This window comes from Anopheles funestus, chromosome 2RL (genome assembly GCF_943734845.2).
Source record: "Anopheles funestus chromosome 2RL, idAnoFuneDA-416_04, whole genome shotgun sequence".
NCBI lineage: Eukaryota > Metazoa > Arthropoda > Insecta > Diptera > Culicidae > Anopheles > Anopheles funestus.
The window spans coordinates 82,443,635-82,466,577 of record NC_064598.1 but is presented as its reverse complement, the minus strand read 5'-3'; the positions used below and the strand labels follow the sequence as shown (position 1 = coordinate 82,466,577).

The 22,943-nt window shown below is 40.0% G+C and overlaps 1 protein-coding gene and 1 long non-coding RNA gene across 27 annotated transcripts in view; both read left to right on the top strand.

The window, feature by feature from the left end:
- The window catches only part of LOC125775043 (uncharacterized), a 36,356-nt gene extending 18,711 nt beyond the window's left edge, over positions 1 to 17,645 (top strand). The window contains exons 2-3 of the long non-coding RNA XR_007421143.1: positions 2,178 to 2,239; positions 17,623 to 17,645. This is a non-coding gene — a long non-coding RNA (uncharacterized LOC125775043). The remainder of the gene's footprint in view (positions 1 to 2,177; positions 2,240 to 17,622) is intronic.
- LOC125775022 (neural-cadherin) overlaps positions 1 to 22,943 on the top strand; it is a 476,608-nt gene that overhangs the window by 375,627 nt on the left and 78,038 nt on the right. The window contains exon 1 of one of the 26 annotated variants that reach the window (XM_049445428.1): positions 21,071 to 22,755. The exons of the other annotated variants lie outside the window; for them this stretch is intronic. Within the exon in view, the coding sequence (XP_049301385.1) occupies positions 22,704 to 22,755 (52 nt within the window). The 5' untranslated portion in view covers positions 21,071 to 22,703. Of the gene's footprint in view, positions 1 to 21,070; positions 22,756 to 22,943 lie in introns of those variants that run through there. 26 annotated transcript variants of the gene reach the window in all.

Below are 22,943 nucleotides of genomic sequence, written 5' to 3'. Positions count from 1 at the left end.
TCCCGACCGACCATTTGTATCATAATTCGACGAAATCGAAGCCGCATTGGAATTGAATTACAGTTCGCCGAAACTAAAACCACCAGGCTCAATATTTTGTAGAAATGCTTGAAAGTTTCGCTACTGAAATCCAATTTCAAATTAAAGTGTTTTTTTCTTTCTCTCCTTCTTGAAAACTTACTTTGCGCATACAACTAATCAAATTTCGGTTTTATTGCTTCGTTCGGTAGTCCTTTCTGTGACGCTGCTCAATAATTGATACATTGAGATTGATGAGGTTTTTGCCTGCAGGCGTAGTAATGGACCGATGCACTAACCATAAACCAGCCGCGTAAATGATGATCCTTGGATTTAACGATGAAAACCTGCTTATCTCACCCTTACCGTTCCACGTGCCACATGCCGTTTACCCGATCTACAAAATTACGAATTCTGCTAGTCACTGCAGTTCCTTTTTTTACATTGATTTACATCACCATCAGATTGTTGGTTGCGGCGTACCACCACCACACCTCGTCGACTTGAGTGCGTGCATGACCTGGGACGTTTTTTTTTCTTCTTCACATTTCTTGATTTGGGCTTCGTATCCCAATCCCCATTTCCAGTACTCTTGCTTCGCGAAGAATTCTTCAAGAACGCAATGGCACGCGTACGGTACCGGATCGGAGTCGCGTGTGCGTGTCAGTGATGCTAATTTAATCAGTTTCCTTCCTCAAGGATTTACCTCACGCGCATACAGACACATATACAATTCGAAAAAGTGAAAGAAAGAGAAGGTATATAGAGTGGTCGTAAAATTTCATCAGGATCATCATCGATTCCAAACCGAACCAAGGGGGTTTGGTACGATAAATCGAATCCATAAGGAACACTGACAGAAACCTGTAAAGGCATAGGAAGGAACAGGAAGTGGTACAAACAAAATCTCACACCATCAAAAACGTACACTTCCATGTAGGAATGGGGAAGGACAAGTAGAGGGATAGGGTTTTTGCGTTTCCGGAATTTTATTTCAAATCCCATCGCCATCGACATCTAGCGATGGTGGGATCGCGAATGCGTCGCTGGTCGTGATTTATTTACGATCGACAAACGCTCAAGAGATATCACTTGACTGGAGTTTTTTTTTGTATAAATATACTTATATGCTGAAGAGAATAATGTAGAGATGGGCATAGAGGGCTAAGGGTTATGCTTGCCTAGAATGCTTTTGGATGTTGTTTTTTTTCTCTCCCTTCCTTTCTTATGCTTCTTTCCCTATTGCACTGTCGCTCGCTATCCGATCCAATCAAAAACCACTTCTAGGGACGAGCTATTCAAGTTGTTCGGTTTCCTTCTCGAGCTGTATTGGTTTCGAGATGAGTTTGTGCTACCAGGAGGTATTTTTTCACTCTCTACCCACCGCAGCTTGATTTTTCTGCTCGAACTGAAGAATCCTTTTTGCGGTGTTTGGTGCAATGCAAAAAGGGGGAAAAAGGGATGAACACAAAACACATCGAACGGTTAAAAAAGGAGAAAAGGTTTATTTGTGATTCCGATTTCAATGGCGCCTTTCATTTGAATAGTTGTAGTTCACTTTTTTGTGACTTTGCTTTACACTGCTTTTAACCAGTTTTGCTAGCGAAACCATCTGTGAAATTGTTTGAAAAGTTCTTCATCCGAACACGAAGCATTCGAAGCAAGTCGATGGATCAAATGACGAGCTTTAAGGTAAAAGCTAAATCATCTGTTTCGTTTTATATCGGTGAGAAGGTGGGCAATATATATTTTGCTGTAGGTAGGTTTCTTTTACGTGCATCAGACAATTCGCTTCAACGAACTGAAATTGCTTCGATTCACGCTTTCCTTCCTAGTGGAGTAGAATCTTCCAGATGTAATGTATATGTCTGTAGTAATCAAATCATTTATCATATTTATATCTGACCACAAATTATGGGTTCCAATATTCTTCTCGATTCCCTTCTTTATGTACCTATCTATAGTAACACAGTGTGTTTCAGCGAGTATTTGTCGTTGCTAATGGAAATTTATTTGTCAATAAATCCATTTACCTTGAAAGGATTCCTAATGTAATTTGGTAAACTAATGGCCATAGTCAGTAGTTACGCTAGTCGATTTAAAACTATTCAGCATCCTTTTTCAATTTTACCATTTTGTTTCATCTTTTCTCTTTACAGGTAAGCGGATTTTCTCGTCTAAATACTCTACCCATGGTGATGAGGAGATTTACACAAAATTTGTGAGTAGTACCTATTAAGCTATTCAAGTTTAAACCCCATTTTCATAGTGCAGAAAAGGGATATGAAATGTATGTTGGATGAATATTTTACGCACACAGCATCGATTGAATTATAAGCACCCAAAATTCATTGCCAGCCTGTGTTGGGTGCTTCAGCAACCTGTTGAACATGTGTGCCATAACTCAGCTAATTTTTAGTTACCATGGCTAAATAATTTACGACGCTATCAATAACAAACACTACACTCCGTGTTGAACAGTTTCGCAAAAAATGTGAAGCCAGCGTTAGTTGTCGATATGGTCGTGCGGTTTTTTTGTGTTTTGTTTTGCTGCTTCCCAAACAATGGTGGTAGATCGTTTATTACTTGCATGTGAATAAGTAATGTGCTGACTTAACGGTTCTGCCTATTAACAAGAGGAGAAACGAACAAACACAACATTGTTCGCGTGAAAATTTGCAACCGATGTGTTGCGTGGTTTGTTTCGGTTTTTGTCGTTGGTTGTTTTTTTTTGCGTATATTTCCTTTTTTTTATTCTCATCCCTCGATGGTGCTACATTGTACTAAAGTGTCCAATTTTCTCTTATAGTTTGCATTTTCATTGCTCGTTTCGCTTGAGAAATGCTTTTCGATCTTTCACATCACCTCACCCCGATGTGAGTCCTCGAGGCGATGGAGGCGCCCGGTGTTTGGTAGGATGCTTTAAATATGACTATTAACCTCGAGGGAGAGAGCTTATTTTGTGGCACCAAATGCGTTCGAGATGGTACATAAAAAATCGACACATTTCCACGCTCTATTTCCAAGATATCACTAAGCGGTATGTGTTCGGCGTTTTTTTTTCTGCGTTGTGCGGAAATGACAAGTAAAAGGATATGAGCAATAATAAACGTGATTGATGATGCTCGATCAAGTCGATGGTAGAAAACGACAGCAAATCGTCATTTACCACAGTCTTGAAAGCAGCTGTCGACGGGTTTTCGGTAGATAGAGGCGATGTTTGTGGTAGTATGTTATGAAAAATTCTTCCTTTTAATATTTACACGCGCGAATTTACGATAAACCGAGCTTTGTATAAAGTGCTTTTATACAAGAAAAAAAAATTTTTTGAAGTAGTTTTTTTGTGTTAACCGAAATTGTTTAACTTGAAGATTCTGTAACAGGCGACAAAATCGGTCCACCGGAAGATAACTTCAAGTTCCGGACTTTTGTTGCTTTTGTTATCGCTTCCATCCGCGTGTAGGATGTGGGCGAGACAAAAAAAAACCAAGCTCGATCAAACATCAACACCGGTTTGGACAACGGCAAAAGATGTCGGATAAACGACGGGCTTTAGATAAACTATGATTTATGCGGAAAATCGCGATCGATCATTCCTGCGATAGCGTCAAGTGCTCGGGAAGGTACGATGATCGAAAGCATGCTCGTTTTGGGTGTGTGTATGTGTGTGTTTTCACTTGGGCACTGGAAAAAGGGCTTCCGGGCAACGGGCGTAAAAAAAGCATCGTGCCATGGTCAAGGTAAACCGTCGTCTATATCAAGAAACGTCAGCTTGCCCGGTACACAGCGCGTATCGCTTAATGATGACGGAAAGTTTAATCTTTTCCTATCAAAATTTCGTTTGATGCACCCGCCGGCAATAGAAGCAAACATTGCACAGCATCATTCTGTGTGTATGTGAAGTTGGTGAACAGCGACAAAGTGGGCGAATTTCCGTGCAGCTTTTCTTGCCCAACGGCTTTTATCATTAAATTGAAAATGTCAGAGCATCAACATGTGGTATTTGAGTTGTCCTTATTTACATAAGCTTTGATATGTTGTCGATTCTAAGAAAATTAAACCTAAAATTTAAAACTTTTAGTCAATTTTGACACTCAATATAAAAAGTTAAACAACATATAATTATCAGTAAATAAAGAAAAGTTATTTATTGATTTTAATAGTTATATGCAATTTTTCGTACTTAAAAAAATATTAAAAATATGTAAAAACTAACGATAAAAACGATAAACTTTATATTGAATTTCATGTACTGCAAAAATTTTTCAATTTTTTTGTCACCCTTCTACGATGGAACGATGACAGAAACAATCATTAGTGTTGTTAAACCTATTTGGCAACACTGCGGTAGTACTATAGCTACGCTCCATGCATTATCTGCGTACGACACCAAATTCAGTTCTAATCGTTAGATGGAACCCATTTTTTGTTTTTTCATCACCATCATCATCACACAGAAACAGTTGCGTACACACGTCCGCTTTTTGTTCCACCGTAGATACAAAACACCTTTGCGACCAAACAAAACGGTAAGCATCACACAGCGGACGATCAAACACTGATGGCTTTTGCATCGGTTTTACGCGTACACGCAAATTGGAGCAACTTTTTTTTGGAAAATGCTTTTTTTATTGTTGTGGTTGCATTTCCCAATATTTGTCTGCTGAAAGTTCTATCTTGCGGTTTTGTGTTGAGTTTTTTTTTTTGCTGTTGCGAGTTTTTGTTTCGATTTTCATTTCTATTGCTACGTGTCGCTTCTTGCCGTTGGTCCGTTCTAGACAGTGATGGCGGATTATTTCGCTTGATTGACTGACATGAGGCGAACGTCCGATGGTCTCTCAGTATCGGTGATGATCGAGCTGCTGCGAACTGGTGAAACTATTGCCGACGCTAGCATCAGTTTGTCCGGAACCACGTTCAATGAAAATGATCGTTGTCAGTGCGTTCGACTCACCTACAACCAAAAACGAAGTGTGAACTACGCAAAGGTTTCAACAAATCTCGGCCAAAAATTCTTCCTTAGTATCCTTTATGAAATAGGCAATATTTCGACGGAGTGGTAGCAAAAAAAAAAGAACCTTTACAAGAAATCCCGATATTCCGATCCTTGTTTGTGTGTACCATCGTTGTCATTAGTCGAGCATACAATACGGAAGCCGGGCACCTACAGAAACCCGGAAAAAGGTGTGAAGTGCTCGTACTTGTTTACGAATCATGCATCCTGTCACATCCGGGTTCGAAAGGGCGCCAAATATGTGCTTTTTCCCTCTTTCAAAAGAGTGGAAAAAACAGCATACGAGAATAATCTCGTATGATCGTGTAGTGCACACTTCATCTATGGTGCAAAAAAGAGAGAGAGAGAGAGCAAGAGAAGGAAAAAGGACTGAAAAAAGAACCAAAGAGAACGTGTGGAAAAAAATGGAAGCTTTTTAAATTGGAAAAGTTGTACGAACGTGAAACAGTTGTGAATGGAATGAACCGAACACGCTGAATTCATTTTCATTTTTCAAACACCGGCTACAAAGTGGAAGAGATGACGGGTTTGGGTCGGTTAGAGGGAGAAAAAAAGGACCGGACTTCTTTCTACAAAAAGTCAGGTTCACCATCAAGTGAACCTGCACAGTACAAAAGGCAGTACGGATATTTCAATTCCATCTCATTTCGTCCAGTGTGGCTACGGGGATGGCTACAGATAGCAGCCATTTGTATGGTGCAACGCATCCGCAACATGGCACATACGTGGCGGTACGTAAATGAATGTGTAGCAGCGACAGCACATCACAGAAGGACAGTTTCAATTCAATTCTTCACTCACAGCAAGCAAATTCAAAGCACCGTTCATGACCGTTGCTAAATGTGTGCTGCCTGCTAGTGAGAAACCGGGAACGGTCGGACAGGATTGATACATTTGTACTTCCGATACATGTGGTCCCTTTATTGAGCCGAAAGAATATCTTTTGTACAGTGGAGTTCGTTTTTTTGTGTGTCACTTTCTTTTTTTCTTATACACCGTTCCACGTTGTGCATCTTAAAGGCGCATCCCATGGACAACATTTTTTGGGCTTTGCTGCGACAAAACCAATTTTTTATCTTGTTTTTTAAGGGTCGTTTGCACTCTTCGTACACCACTCTATCGTTAATCCAGTTGTGAAATGCATTGCCAGCTACAATTGCATTGGTTGTACGAATGCATTATATTGGCATTGAAGAACACACCCAACACACCGGGACAGGAAGTCCGGACATCGAATGATGCTGCTTGTGTCCTGTTTTTTTTGCTGCTACCGTTCTTCACTGGATATCGACGTGCAGCAATCCGGCATCAAAATTTCAAAGAAACACCATACAAACACTACACAATCCGAAAATGAATCGGAAAAAAGGTTTTTTCTTTGCTTCCCATTCTCACCAGCCTTCAGAAAGGGCAACGAAAGGAAACAACAACAACAAAATGAATCTTCAAAACCTTGACCGATACCGCAGGCTAAACCGATTAACCGTGTCAGGCAAGGGAGCTGGTAAAATGTCTCCAAAGCGAATTACCAAAATTAGATTACTTAAAGATTTCGGTAGCATATTCTTCACCTGTGCAAAAGGAAGCACAATAAATGCAATTATTATTCACAGCATCCATTTCGAAGGCATCCGGGTTTGTCCTCCCCCTGTCTGTGATTGTGACATGGCGTTGAGGCACAATCGTTACACGATAAAATTCAACCTAAAATTTTGATGATGGTGACAAAAAGGGAGTTCCTTTTATGCGAAAGAAAAGCCACCAAGACTCCGTGTGTCAACCGTGTTACCATATTGTGCACGCGTAATTTTTACATTAATTTATCGTTCGTGTGGTAAATTTATGAAGTTGCCTCACAAATCGATCGCTTGTCATCGTACCTACCCGTCCCATCCGAAGACTGATGGCATCGTCATAAATATTGTACATTCGACAAAAAAAAACCAAGATACTGCCAAGGCCGTTAGGAAGTTATAAGTATGGAAAGAATCGTCGGAGTTGTTTTCTTTTATTTTCTCGCCTTCCGCAATCAATTTCGATGTTTTGCTCACTCAATGTAACCGTAAGGGAGAAGCAGTACTGGAAGCATGTGATGTGATGGCTACATTTTCGCGTATCTTCACGCAAGTGACTTGGGCTAAGGACGTGTAACGGAGGGCCTCCACTTTTTGTTCCACAAACCCAAAAAGTCAACCAACCGACTAACCATGTGAAGGCACAAAGCTCTGTGGTAACGTGCGTCGTTTTCGAGAATGTTTCTTTATTCTTGGTCGTCATGCCTGTAAAAATGGTGACAAAACAAGTGGACCATGGGTGACGGTGGGAAGTTGGGCAAAGAAAAAAAAACGAAGCTCCGAAAATCCCCGCACCCATTTAAACAACATTGAATGCCGATGATGACGAAGGCGACGACGGTGAACGATGGTAATGATAATGTGATCTGCAAGTAACGCCACCGTAACGGAAAGCGCTGATAAATGAAAGTACGCCAATGGCGCGTACTCGCACACACACACACACACCCACGATAGACAAACACAGAGGGTTTTTCTTTTCCCCCTCTTCAGCCGTGATGGGTTGGCTCTCACGGTGATAATAATATCTGCTACACGAACGCTCTTTCGCTTCCGGCCACCATCGGCTACGGGTGGCAGGGGGACTAAAGGAACGCCAATAAGTGATATCGGATATGACGCGCACTCGGATGTTTTACTCGTACATACATATGCATGGCCATCGATTCGGGCGTACTTTTGCTGCACGGTGACTAAGGAAAGAATTGGTGTTTTTATTTCTTCTTCCACCATCTTGATGATGATGAGACTTGTGCTCTTCTGCGTCGGGGTTTTTCTTGAGTGGGTAAGCGGAAATGTAATAAATTAGGGATCGTGTTGAAAAGCCCTTCCAGCTCTTGATGTTTCCTATTTCGCACGGTTTTGCGCGTTCGGGAGCCTTAAGACACACGGAACTAACTACACAGTACGTCATGTGTATTGGGGGGTTTTGTTTTTTTGGTGGAGTGGAATCACATATGGGATTATAAATATTGAATATAGACATTACGGTTGTCATCACACTGGTGTGAGAAATGTTAACACAGTTGTAAAGCCTGTCTATTTGCTGATTGAACAATTCGATGTCAAAATGATGAAGCTTATTTGGAATAGAATTCTAGCTAGTTAAATATGGTAAAAAAAATATAATTTCAATGGAAAGAGACGGAACGAAAACTTTTTTAAAAATTATTCCATTTGGTTATGTACTCCACGAAATATTGTTAAATGTACAGTTGGCGTAGAAAAGTTGGTGAAAGTTAAAGATAAAAATGAAACCATTATGCAAAATATCGTAAACGCCGCAAAACTCAGGTTGTAAACATTCCGAAAAAGAAAGATGAATTTCTTCACAAAAAACCGAACATCTTCAAATTGCTTCGGGCGCTTTCAAATCTATAACGGAATGAGTAGCTCTTCGGTTTAGTGCTTACTCATGCCCGGCCTATAGGATAATGAAGATATTCTTCCTCCCTTCGTTAAGGTTCCGCTTGATTCCTAGCACCTTCAACAATGATTTGAACTCTCCGCCGGATCCGGATGAAGTCTCGTTCGGTACAGCCATTGATCGGAGCGGTACAAGATTACGATGCCGACGATGACTGACACTGTTGACTTGCCGGTTTCGGTAAATAGTTACAAAAGTTCACAAACTTCAAAGTCCGAGTGCTGTTTTATCGCGCCCGTGGCCGAAGTGGTTCGGTAAACTACACTGGCTTTGTTGAAAATTAATGGAATTTCCGGTACGTGATCTACGGCGCGCATGCAGCGTTACAGGTACAGGGAGTTTGAAAGGGACAAGCTTCTTCTATACTTGTTTATACTTTCTTACACTCAGACAGAGTGTCTGTATTTGAGAGACTTCTATCAGTCCCGGAAGAGGTTCCTCAAGAATTCTTCATGCTGGCCCGCCTTTCAGAGAAAGTGGAGTGACGAAAGTGCCACAAATGATTCTACAAACAGTTCGATTGGGGTTTGGGAACAAAGCGTAACGAAGGTAGAAAAAGTACACCAAAAACCCTGGTTCACCGCTATTTAAAGTTGACAGAAGTGTCAACAGTGGGTACTGTTGGGTGTAGTTTAGTTTACTCTGGATCTTTCTCCATCTAGACATGTTTGTCCAATATACCCTGTCTGTTACCTCAGTGCACACCGTACAGGATACCCTTTTTCTTGTTGGACGATGATTAAAAGGTCCTCCAGACAATCGATCCTAATAATGTTTTGTTTGTAACTTCTGGGCGAACGAAAACTCTTCTAATTAGTGCGTAGCTTCGACGCGCAATAACAGAAAGCCAACGCATTAGCCAATAAGGGACCAGAGAAATAACGAGCTAATTTTCGTCCAATTCTTTTTGTCCATACTCCCTTGAGCCGTTGAGCTTACTCACGCTATTAACGATGATACGGTTCGGTCTCGAAATCACTGCCATGATTTGATGTGTCACTGTTGCCATCCATCCGACGTTACGAATTCCGTCTAATCAATGTCACAGAATATCAAATGATGCCCACGCGCTGTCTAATAGTGTGGGGATTTGCCCCCAGAAAAAAATTCGCTACCTTCACCATCCATTACCACTGTTTGCGGATACGATTTCATACCATTCAAAAGCACATAGCAAAAATGAAGTAAAAAAATCACTGTTGAAAACAACGTAAAATTTCAACACTACGGAAACGTGCTGGATCATTGCCGGTGGGTTTTTTTTCCTATTTCCCATCAATCCGATAGGGAGGGGATGATTTTCCATTTTCCACACCAAATGAGCAAATACGATGGCATTCGCGTAAGGTCTTGTGTCAAATGGACACAATCATTCCGTTGGTACGTGTTCCGGGCTGCTTTTTTCCCAAAACTCCGTTTGTGCATTTACAAAGTAACGAGAGTTTAGTTTATCATGAAATCTCTACATGGGATGTAGCTAAACAAAAATTCAACGCTCATGATAGTTTAATTGAAACATGCCGGAATTAGGGTTAAAAATTGCGTGAAACCTCCGCACGAACATCTCTCCGTATTTTATCCTTTTAATTCATCATCGTTTGAAACATCCCTTCAGTGCGTTATGCTTGCCATTTGATTCGACAGCAACATTCGGAAGGGAGCTTAAATGACAGCATTCAATCTACTCGTATAAACACACAGCCAGAGCAGTCACTCGTAGTATTCGTTGACATTAGCGGGCACTCATCGATGAGGTCTTAGTATGAACCCCACACGCGGGAGCTCTCTTTTCCTGCCATATGCTTACGTTAGCTTTATTTATTGTATATATGATACATCAACGTTTCGAGTTGCAAAGTTTTGAGCGAACCAAATCCACCGTACAGAGCGGATGTCAAAACACTACGCCGTGTCTGCAGTTTACCTATTAATGCTAGTCGGATAAAATTTGTGTGCTACTGGTTTTTGCTACTATCGCTTAGCGTATTGCTATGCCGACAGTGAGAGAGTGTTTCCTCCCATCCTGTAAATTGCCACCCTTAACTTACATCTAACGATTTGGACGGGCTTAGACCAAAAATGAATTGAATCAAAATTCCCCGACTGTGAGACAAAAACATGAAAATCTAGCATTCAAAATAAAAAAATAGAAAGAAATTAAACAAAACATGCCCAAAAACTAGAGCAGCCAACAAAACAAACTAAAATGTTTCGAAAATGTCGAAAAGTGAAGGAACGACACACAAGCAAATAAACGAAACTGGTTAAATGCTCCAGCCAGTTGGGCTCTTGTTTTTTGCACCTAGTTTATCCTTCTGCATTTGTAACAGTTTTCTTTTTTCCTGCTCTGATTTGCCCCGTTTTGCAATCCGCCGATTCTACAAAACAAAACAAATAGAAAAAAACATCAACCCATTTTGGTTTGTTGTACAGTTTTGTTTTAACTAAAAGTCGATTCCTGGGGTTTTTTTTATCCTCCACCCAATGCACCAACCAAGTGAACCGTTAAACCGAAACTGCACAATGCGAACATTTTCCGGCATAATGCTTCTCTAATGCCGGGGCAGCTGGATTCCACCCACTGCCAAATATTCTATTTTCAACAAAACGTTCTGCTCCTCTGTCCACTGTCCGCTGTGCGTTTAATCGCAAATCGAAAACATGCAATGGAACGTGTACGCGATATTGAACATGCAAATCTGAAACATCCCGAGAGCTCATACCCGCCTGTTTGAGAGACACCACGGTGGGCCATCGGTTGCATACGTTGTTTAGACTTCTTTCTTTTTTTTTCAGCCCTTTCAAAAACACACATCCACATCGTGTCCTGTGTAGTAAATTTCATTGATTTTGTTTTTGTTTTTTTTTTGCGTTTGAAAAATATTTTTTTATAATTTCTATTCCAACTCTCTCTATGTGATTGGAAATTTTTTCGGGTCGTTGGGCTAACGGTTAGTGTCGCTGCGACGCGTCGCGATGCTGTGTATGATGGAAGCGAAACTCTCTAGTGCGACTATTCTATCGATTTTAGAAATGCGTTTGAAATCGAACTTTTCTCTCTTTTTTGTTTTGTCTTTTTTCCACTATTTACCAATCGCTCCCACAAGTGCTTGATCTTGCTGGAAATCGCAATGCAAATCGCTCATTCGCTGCCAAAGCGCGTCTCGGTTTGTGTGTCGACAATGCCGCAGTCAAATTGTTCTCCAGTGCATTTCGTTTTACGCCTTTTCTTTCAGTGTTGTTCGCATTCGGAAAGTGTCCATGTGTAGGTGCGCTAAATTAAATAAACGCAGTCGGAATTAAAGTACATATTGGGTAAACTGTTTGATAGCAGTGGCCGAATGTTCGGGACCGGTTTTTGGACGCGGCCCGGACATGCATATCTATTCAAATGTCCACGGTTGTGGCTGTTTTGCGTTGAAGTGAGGTTTTTTTTTACTCCACCCGTTGTGTTGTTTTCCATTTTCTTTATCATTTCGTATGCTTTCGTTCGCATCGGATGTGCAGCAAAAGTGCAGTGTACATTTGTGGTTTCGAGTTTTGCACTGGTCAGCGGATGGAACTTTTTTTTTTTTGGTGCAATTGCAGCTAACCGCACATGCACACGGTGTTTGCTTTTTTTTCGTCAAACCAATGCTCAGTTCATGCCGATTGTGCATTCTAACCGAGTGTGGTTTATCGTGTTGAATAATTTTTTTTTGTTTATCCCAACCAACACCTTCAAACGCCATTTTTATTTTACCTCATTTTCTTTCCTTTATAATAAAAAACAATCACCCATCCACCCGTTGAAAGAAAGCCTATTGGCGGGCAAGATGGTGTCACTGAGTGACTTTCGAATGGCTGCATAAGTAACACAAAATGGCGTTACCAATAAAGATGCTAATTTCAAACCATAAATTTGATTAACGACGCACGCTTGCTTTATTCCTTAGCCGAGCGGGGAGGGGGATGTGGGGGTTCATACTTACTCCCCCTCTTGCTGCCACTCAATAACTCACACACACCCACACAACGGGCATAATGCGATTATCGTACACTTCGCTTTTTCGTCATCGGTTACCACCCCACTTCATCACGCACACCGTCAAACATAGCCACTGTCAATTTGATTAATGTTACGCAGCGCCTTCATCAGCCGCTAAACGGCTGTTGTATGTAAGCTGCAATGCGACGCACCGACGGGCACTCTTATCGAATTGTCGCTTTTCTTATTTACATCACACAATCACTCCCCGATCATTTCGGGTTGCGAACTTTTGCATATTACGGGTCACAGTTTTACCGATTCCGTCACTTAATTGAAACGTGACGGCACGGTTTTTATAGCCACAGATGAAAAAGAAAGTAATCCTTTCGTTTTTTGTTTTGGTAATCTTCAATTTTTGCACGCATCGCATCAAACGAATGTTTAAAAAAAAATGAAACAAAAAAGCTACATTTCGTTTCGAATGATTTTAATGCATGTTTTGTCGGTATTTATCTTTTACGGCAAAATTCGTTCGCGGAAATGATGGGGTTTGCTGTTAAAAAGGAAATCATATTCACCGGGGTTGTATAAATCAGACCAATCGTACCGTTTTTTTTTTTTTTGGAAAGGCTTCCATCTCACCCTTCCTTGGTTGACAGACAAACATTCATAATCGAAACTTAATGGAGAATAATACCGAATCAACATACGAAAATCAACCGGATGGAGTGTTAATACGAGTAATTGATACGTAATCACTCAGTTGATGGAGTGCTTCTCATGTAAAAGTTACTATCCATTGAGCAAACACTATAAATTTCACTTTTTCATATGTTTTCGTTTGTTTATTTGTGTGTGTGCTTTTTTTTGGGCCATTGTACAATCGATACTCTATCTGTGGTGATTGGTCGATAAGTTTTTCTTTCCTCGCAAAAGTGATTGAAATGTAAACTCACTTAACCGCAATCATTTGTTTTGCAAAACAGTAAACGGGGGGTTTTGTTTTTCGTTTTGCGGTTGTTTTAATGTGTAATTTTATCTTCATTATGGATGCTTCATTAACGGGGCTATATTGTTGGAAGTGATGCATGCACTGTTTCAACGATCAAACAATTCTCCAGGTGTAAATTACCCATTATTCAATCATTTCCGAACGGGGGTATTGCAAACCCACTGCACTTACACACTGCAAACTTGTTTGAATAAGGGTACAATTAGCTTGTGGAGCAAATTTTACCATAAAGAAACATAAGCCGGGAACGTCATAAAATTAGCATAAAATTAAAATTACTTTACATTTCTTAATGTTCTTTTTTCTTCGCCTAGAGAAATAACGACCATGTAAAACGAATATCAATTGCAGGCTTGCGATGTTTCCCCCCCTCACTCATAAACCATAGAAAACGTATCGACAAAAGCTTAAAGCTTAATGCTAGCTGAAGTTGAGCGCCGCAAGTAATGATATTAAATTTGCATTTCAATTCCTACACCCTTCCTCCACGGATCCAAACCCCATAGGCCAACAAGGTATGCGTTAAAATGAATCGACTGCGAGATGCTTTTCTTCTCGGGGATTTTTATTTCTTTTATTTCTTCTAACCGATATCGATAAAGCACCATTTTATAGCTCGATGAAAAAAAGCTTTAGCTCCCAACCCGACCTGTGTGTGCAGCGACAAAGTGCAATTGGTTTGGTGAACATATCTTCTCGTTTTTTTTCAATCTGTTCCGATTCTCTTGAAATTGGTTCACTCTAAATTATGTCCAAGAACCGTAACTGACACTGACAGTTGCTGACGTTGTCTTTAGAATTGTGGAGTTTCCTACGGATTTCATTCCAACATTTTTTTTGCCTTTTGCCACCTTTTACCCAGCGAGTGGTGAAAAGTAATTCTCCATTCGTTTGTATTTTACCACCGACAAAAGTTTCACGTACCGGGATGGTGGGCGGTACCAAAAACGAACGGTGTAAAGTCTACAAATTTTCTCGTACAAGGGTTGCAGGGAGTACCCACCTTCATCATCATCAATTACGAGTGCCCAATTCTGCTGCTGATATCGAAACGGATGAGTTCCAATCTACTGTCTGCCGGCACCATACACTGCTCTTCTGCCAAAATAGGATGGGAGGAAAATCGGACAAAAGCAGCGTATATCCTCATAAGAAGTGCGAACTGATAATAGCTGTTTGAGTAAGGTCAAACATATGCAAATCTGTCTGCTCAAAACCCAACCCCGTTCCCAATTGATGGTGAGCCCCTTTCGAGAGCAGTTAGAAATTGGCAAGTGAACAGGTGTTTGAAAAAGCGCTCGGGAAGGTAGCTGCTGGTTGTTAATGTGCTAGTCTTCGTTTCCACTTTCTTTTGCTGGCTCAGTGCCTATAATCCCAAAAACCCACCTGTTTCGTGTGAAGACTGTGATGGGTGCCTGAAGGTACGATGAACAGTCTCCGACCAGGAACACCGTCCAAGGGAACACAAAGAAGGATTTCTTCTTGTTTGCTTTCCTTGGGTGTGTTACGATTAGATTTATCAAACAACTATGTGAGACTCTTTCACGCATATGCTCACGAAAAAAACAGGAAAAAACGGTGAGACAGGAAGGCGACTGAAGGAAGTTTCGCAATAATTTTCATCTTGGATAGATCCACAGTTTCTTAGCATATCTTTCACGTGTGAAATTAGACGAATTCCTAACCGCATCTTTTCTTCATTGTGGTAAAAGTGGGACAGTGAAGAAAAATCTGGGAAGGTATATCTCCATGTCCATCAAGCTCAACAGCCCTTCATTGGCTGTTGACAGGTTAAAGAGGTTGTTATTTAATTTAAAAAAAGCCCTTTCACTTACATAGAAACTTCATATCTTAGATACTCTTTTGTTGAAGCATTTTATTATTATCCCTTTTAAAAATAAAAGCTTAACAAAGGATGTAAATCACAAAAGACTTCTCGAAAGGATTGATTTCCAATAAATCAGACGACATTCATTGCGAGATCCTTTGTGGATGATAGTGAATTATTGATATCCTATCAATTTATTGATATCCTATCAATGGTCGATAAGTTTCAAAACTTGGAAATAATATCTTAACACATTTTACGTTATATACGCTCTTTACAGAACAGTTCAGTTCACGTGAAATACTTGCTAAAGCCGCACGCTTCCTGTCAGTGCTTTACCAAGCTTCATTTGTATATCAACCAGATGCAGCTCAGTTGTGTTCTTTAGGCTATTGATATTCGATAGTCAATCTGGTGTGGCGTATTGATGTTAGTCCCACGTCATAACACCATGATTATGCTGCTCCTTTGTTGAGTACAACGGCCTCACATCCTTAGGGCTCACGCTCGGTTCATGAAAGCAACGCGAGCTTTCATCAATTTAACGAAGGTCTGTAAAGCACGTGGTGCTTTTGTCTACAAACTATTCGGCCGTGCGGTCGGCCGACCCGACTTTGATGCGTCCATTTCCAGACGCGGGGATTCAGTTTCGAACTGTGACTAACAGAAAGTCAGCATATCGATCATGGGTCGTCACGGGAAATTCGTCAACAACACCACCTTCTTCGTCATCTTTGCCGTACACTGATGGGTAAACATTTTGTATTATTTTTCCCCCCATCGAGATCCCGTGCAAAGTTTGTGCAACATCGTTGCAGCACCGTTGCCTCTATTACTCCTTCCTCTGCTTGGTTTGAAGCGCGTGGTTCAAGACGCACGAGTACGTATGTTTGCAAATGTGTGCATGTCAATCATGTTGTGGTTTTGCTTGCAAAATTATTTACTGCTATCTTGAGAATCTTGCAACCGTGTCTACGGCGGTACGGCATCAGTTTCCGTGCAACACTTAGCAGAAGAAGAAGTGTGCGCCGGGACCCGTTGCTCTGTCTTCGAGCATACCACGGAGTACAAAAACATTATCATCAATCTCGTGTGGTGCTTGCCTTATTGTACGATGTGGTTAGTAGCATTATGTGCCAGATCGATAGTCGAGGTAAGCTTTAAGTTCGTATGGAGACAAACGATAGACAACGGCAGCTGTCAGCTTCCAGCGTTTCATAAAAGCATAACAACACTACCGTTCTACACTAAGTTTATGGACGGAGGCCAAACTCCTAAACTGATTTTGTTCTGCTGATGACGATACTTTGACAATGATGTTTCTCGCATCTAACGTTCAATGTGGGAGGTGTTTCAGTTGCTTATTATCCACAAGACAAACGACCTAATGAAAATCGAGCTATCACACTGGCCTGATTGAAACACACTGTTATTTGCGTATTTATTATGCATGAAACGGAGTGCAATCCAACACATTAAATTGTAAAAGAAGCATTATAAAGGTGAAAGAAACATCGATTACCTTTGTGCATTTTTTTTTCAAAGATGATATACAGAAAACACAGAACAGAAAAAAATATTTTTATAACAATTAATTGTAACCAACCTCGTAAATTTCAAATAATTAAACTCTAATAATCACCTACTATTAAGAAGAGCAATAGTTTTCTGATACATTTAAATTCATTACAACATTTCATTTCACACCTGCCTCAAATACCATTTTGTTAAACTTAATCTATCGCCCACTGTTTTGGTTTTATTTGCTACACCGTAAGCCTTACTGACTCAACGATTAAGTTTACCATGACACCATGCTTAGCATGGGTACACAGATGTTCATGCCTCGAGACGGAGCATTCCTGTACCTGCCAGTGCCGTATGGTTGTTCGGTGCTAGGTGCTATCACATTCCTTTCCCTGCGAAACGATCAATTCTATGCCCAAATTGGTACCTGTTGGCCGTATTAGTACTGTACGTACGGGTGCGCAGTGATAAAATCGTAAGACAAGGGTAAGGAAACCATTATTTAATTACGCTATCTTAATGAAGCTGTGAACTTCCTGTGTCTATCGTTATGCTGCAGCATCTAGGAAGTAAAATGTTGTTTAGACAGGGTGACTTTTTTTTTGCTTTACTGCTTATGTTAATTTTCTTACTACGTAAAAAGCTACAAACTAAAGAATTCTTTAAAAAATGTTTAATAATTTTACATTACAGAATAACAGAATTAAGAAAGCTTGATATTTAATGTATTTTTTATATTTCTTTCATTACAGGTAATGGAATCAATTTCATTCGATATGGAGAAGAAAAGAGCAACTCAGTCGTATGTATTTAAAAGAACATTACAAAAGAAAGTGAGAGGCATCATTGTTTTTTTTAATATGCAAAACATTTAACGCTTCATATAAAATACGGTGTATCTACAGTACCATATTTCGTATTGTCGAAAAGCTTCAATGACATATTTTTCTGCCAAAGCTTTGTCAGGAAAATTGTCAGCAAAGCTTTCCTGTCCTTCTCAGCAACATTTTATAGCACATGTTATAGTGGATCCTTTCTGCTTCGGCAGGAATTTGGAATGCGCATGTCTAAACTTTTCGTTTTTATAGAACGTCCTTTGCCATACAAAAGCGCTCATTTTCTCCACAGCAACCATAAATGTTCAGCGTGCCATAAATGGTACTTTTGAGCAAGAACAAGATGACCCAAAAACAGGACATGGCTCGAAATTTGGGTCGGTAAAATGTTGTTTTAAAAAGATAAATTTTTCAACCATGTGCTTCGTCGCTTGCGAGAAAATCATCGCTCAGCTCCATCTAGGATATATTTTCCGTAATAGTATCCGCTAATTATAGCAACTGCTAACTCTACTTTTAAAACATGCCCATTAAAAACAAATCCGTTTGATGTATTAGTGTACAGTAACAACTTGTATACAATACAAAAAAAATGTTGTAAAAATAAAAAAAATTTGTTGATAAAATTTAATTTTTCCTATGATCATCATAGGGCATAAATAAAATCAAAAGAAAGTAAATATGAAGAGTCTGTTATTTAAAATTGTTCATTCTATTAATGATATTTGAACAAAATAATACTTAACCAAACTGGAAAAGTTTACCTTGGCCAATGTCCAATAACATGCAATATTCTTTATTGGATATTTTCATATTAATTTAATCAAGAAATTTTCACTGCTCAGCTTCTCAGTTTTGCTTTGCTAATTATGTCACCCGATGTTGCACGTGTTTGACCGATTCATTTAGATTTTTAAAGTAAACAATTCAATTAGTTTCCTCCCACACTGACAGGACAGGGCTGAGAGGCCACCGAAAAAACAAATCTCTTCCAGACAGCAGAAAAGTTTGATAATTCTGGCAATGTATCCTACCTACTGTCACGTGCTTAACGGCCCAGTAACGCTATCCAGCGATCGTTAACCTCGATTAGGTTCCACTAATAAACACTGGCATTATAGCCAGCACGTGAACAAGAGTTTGCAAATGGGCCGGAAACACCAAGTTCTTTTTTGTAGCATTTCAATTTTCTTAACTTACCGTTTGAAAGTTCACTGAGAAAAAAACAAAGGAGTAAGGTGATGGTTTAATTAAAACCATCATGTAAATAGCCTCTGTTACCGGTTTAATGCAAGCAATAGATGGTCTTTGGAATATAAAGGGGGAAGAAAACACTCATTGTCCGCTTGGTGCGCTAAACCCTCAATGCGAAGAAAGGCGAGGATACTTTTTATTAGACTTGAATAAAAAAAGATTATCATACCTTTGCTGTCGTAGAGGTGTTTTAAGCAATTTTCATCAGACTCATGTTTAAACCTTGGCTATTCTGTGGGTTGGGGAAATATAAATCTTATCATTATGTAGTAACCGATAAGGTTTTTTTGAGTAAATAACGTTTAGAAGAAGTTTAGTTTGCAAAAATACTGAGCAAAAGAAATCAAAACACAGGCGAGTCAAAGAAAGACAAGAAATAGTATCAGTGTATATGTGTACTTTGAATTTATTTATTAAAATCTACCTACTTCTAGATATCCTCGATAAGAGTAACAATTTCTTCTCCCTTTCAATGAAAAAAAAACTTGAAAACTCACTTACCTAATTCACACACCAAAGGGGTGGTAAAAGACGAATAATGTACACAGAAGGAGTTAATTATCGTTAAGCAAATTAAGAGTGTTTTTGCTAGGGGGAAAAGTTGCTCCTAAGAAGCAAAGGACACACTCCAAAGGCGACTCAGTAGCAACGGAAGCAAAGTCACGATTGTTTACTGAAATGGTTGATTATTTTTCAGATTGCTTGTATTTATGGTTGTTTCTGTTTAGCATGTTTTTTGCACCGTACGACTTGTTAATGAGTGTTGATTTTCTTAAGATTTTAATAAGCTTCAGCACCAATATAAAACAATTCCAGTTAGGAAAGTTTTGTTTTTTGTTTTGCTTCTTATTAGCTATTTAAACAATTTGTTCGCTTTTCGTAATTGAAATGGGACTGGTTTTGCTCGTTCCATTAAAAAAAAACTCCGGATGAAATGGATTAGATTTAATCCGCCTGTCTCATTGGAGCTCATTCGGAAGTCCTAATAAAAATGAAGCTTTAAATTATGACACTGATGAATGTAACGAATGGATTATTGAAATCGTTACTTTTCAATTTGCTTCACAATCGTCCTTAAATAACTTCCCATTGTCTGGGGGTCCCCTTGCTTCACAATTCTTTCCCAGTGCTTCAGAGAGAATAATCTATTAAGCTACCCATGTTTTGCTGGGTAGCTCGTACTATTTTAGAGTTCATCACCTGGTCGAATGAAATCAGATGCCTGATCCCTGCAAACGTTAGCAAACCCCATCCTAATCTAGCGTCTTCCCGCTGGTGGATGAGCGGGGGGAAATGGTTCGATTTACTTCTCGGACACAATGAACGAAATTGGATTGCATCCGACCTGCTGCTGTCGTTTCGAGCATGTTCGATTCATTCCCTGCCTTTACCTTTAAGACTTCCACCTCGGGCTTTGGTGTGCATCTTCACTGACAACGATTATCTTTACCACACAATTCGATAAATTGACATATCCTGCAGACGAAAGAATTGAACATTTTGCTCCAACCACCGTTTGCCAATGCTCTCGCCCGGGTTGTGTTAACGCTTGGAATCATGCCGGTACAATCCGGGGACCAGACATGGTCGTAAGTACGACGAAGGATGGTGCATTTGAGAAATTGTTGAAGAAAGCTAACGATTTCTTCGGCACCGTCCATGCATTCGAATAGGGCTTTCGGTACACTGACTTGCCTGGTTTCATCCCCTAGTTTATTAGCTAACGTTCCAGACAGGCACGATGATGAGTTGAACGAGTGTAGTGTACGGTTCAACTATTTGAAGAGAACTTGCACGAAAGGGAAAAAAGCAACATTTAACACGATGCAAAAAAACCCAGAATATATTCTACAACCTGTTACACGCTGCACTCATGACGGTGGATAACGCTATCAATGGAGTTCATGTTGAAGTTTTACTTAAAAATAATGCAATTAGTCTTGTAAATTGAAAAGCTTCAGTTTATGAACTTTTCAATAGCTGTTCAATCATGTTTTGTGATTATCGTTTTACAACTAGCTGATGCTTAAAAAACATTTAAAAACTTTTTTTTCTAAATTATAATGTTTTAAGAATTTAGAAAAAATGTTTTACAATTATTTTCACTTGATGATAAAAAGGTTTAGAAAACTTTGGAAGCTAAATATGTTGAATATCTACCCCTAACGTGCTGAACAGAACCGTGTAAACAAAATGAAAAAGTTTTAATTAAAAGCAAGAATGTTACAAGCCACAGGATGCTGTAACGTTGACAAAATGCAATCATATCACGAAAGAACCTTGAGCCTAAAGTGTATCAGTGCTGACACACAGGACAACCTTGCGATGTGTAAGCTGACGAGAGAGGAAACACTGGCGATAGACGGATGCTTTAGCATTGTTTGCGAAAAGTTTGCTTCTTTGATTAAACCCTTTTCAACAAGGTGCAAACTTGGAAGCTACCCACAGAAATTTAAAGAAAACCCGAAGGTCATCGTTTTGTTTACCGAACTAATGCCGCGATACATACAAAAAAGACTACCGGATCTGCCGAAGGAGGGAAGATAAAGTCCACAAAACTGAAGTTGGAAGTAAGAAAACAGCAGAAACGAAAGCATAAACTACCGTCCTTCGGTGCACGTTCGGCAGCTAAATCATCCTTCGTCTGGCAAGAGTCCTTTAAAATCCGGGTTTTTTTTTGCAAGCCTAGTTGACAATTTAATTACCATCCGGGAGACGTATGGTGAAGATGAAACTGGAAGAAATTGGTCTCGGAAAAATTGCGCGCCACATCCCCGTGAGTGCCTGATCGTGACCGTGAATTAACTGCGCATTCGTGTACGAGCGTTGAGTGCCGATTGTTTTGGTTCTCAGTTAACCTTTCGGTGTCGATGTTTAACGGTCCTTGCGTCCTTGTGGCCCAATGACCTAGACTGGGCAGACAGCAAGGTTCGGGTAACTCTAGAAAGCGGATCCGTGCACCGACCACATGATAAAGCTCTCGTGTGAGTTCCCGAACGTTTGCGTTCGGCAGCTTTACGATTCCGGTTTTGACTTAGGCAGTTGTTTGAGAAGCGCGCTCGCGTTCGGTAGTTGAAACGGTCGTTGAAGAATTTGATGTTTATGTACCTAGCAGTTGACGAAGATAAAAAATCATAAATTTATCAATTGTTTTAATTCGTTTGTCAAAGAAAAAGAAATGGCGGTTTGGGGTTTTTAAAATTCTGTGAGAATCGTGATATTTTCGTGCGAAGAGTTATTACTACAAGCTTAGTGATGTAAAGCTATTAATGTCCTCTTGTTTTTGTAAAAATATCCACAATTACCCTTCCATACAATCAGCATTAGTGCCGTTATCTTAATGTGTGTTCGACCCACGATTAAGCTTTGTGGCTAAAAGCGTTTATCGGTGGCCGACAGTGACATCCGCTGCGATGAAAAGTGTTTCCACGTATCTGCTTCCGGTCATCTTCCTCTACGCGGTACTACCGTTAGAACCGTCACCATTGTGTATATTCCCGTCAACAAAGCTAACACGTTCATTGGTGATCACCCTGAGCGAAAGCAACCAGTGCCACCTTCAACATCACTACTGCAGCGATAAGCAGTGTCGTCTAGCTGCTTTGCGATTGTCACAAACGTCAATCGAGAAAGTAGCGCCCGAAGCGTTGTACAGTGCCTGTTGGTGACTAGTGATTCAAATAGTGATACTATTCTGCATCAGTGCCCTGTTACAGCGGCATCACGTCTATCTGCTAGAAGTGATGGTAGATCCACTCAAGATATTCTGGGTACTTACGAATAGCACGTATCTAGGTAAAGTTGTTTCACCTTTCGTTGTTTCTTTGGTCCGGATTTTGTCAGACTGTGTTTATTTAAAGTTGATTTTTGATTTTCATTGACTTCACCAACTGCCAGTGGCCATCCGATACCATCGATGTTCGCTGGTCTGTCATTCTGTACAATGAACCTGGTGAAAACTTTGTCCAGTCTTTCGGAATCAC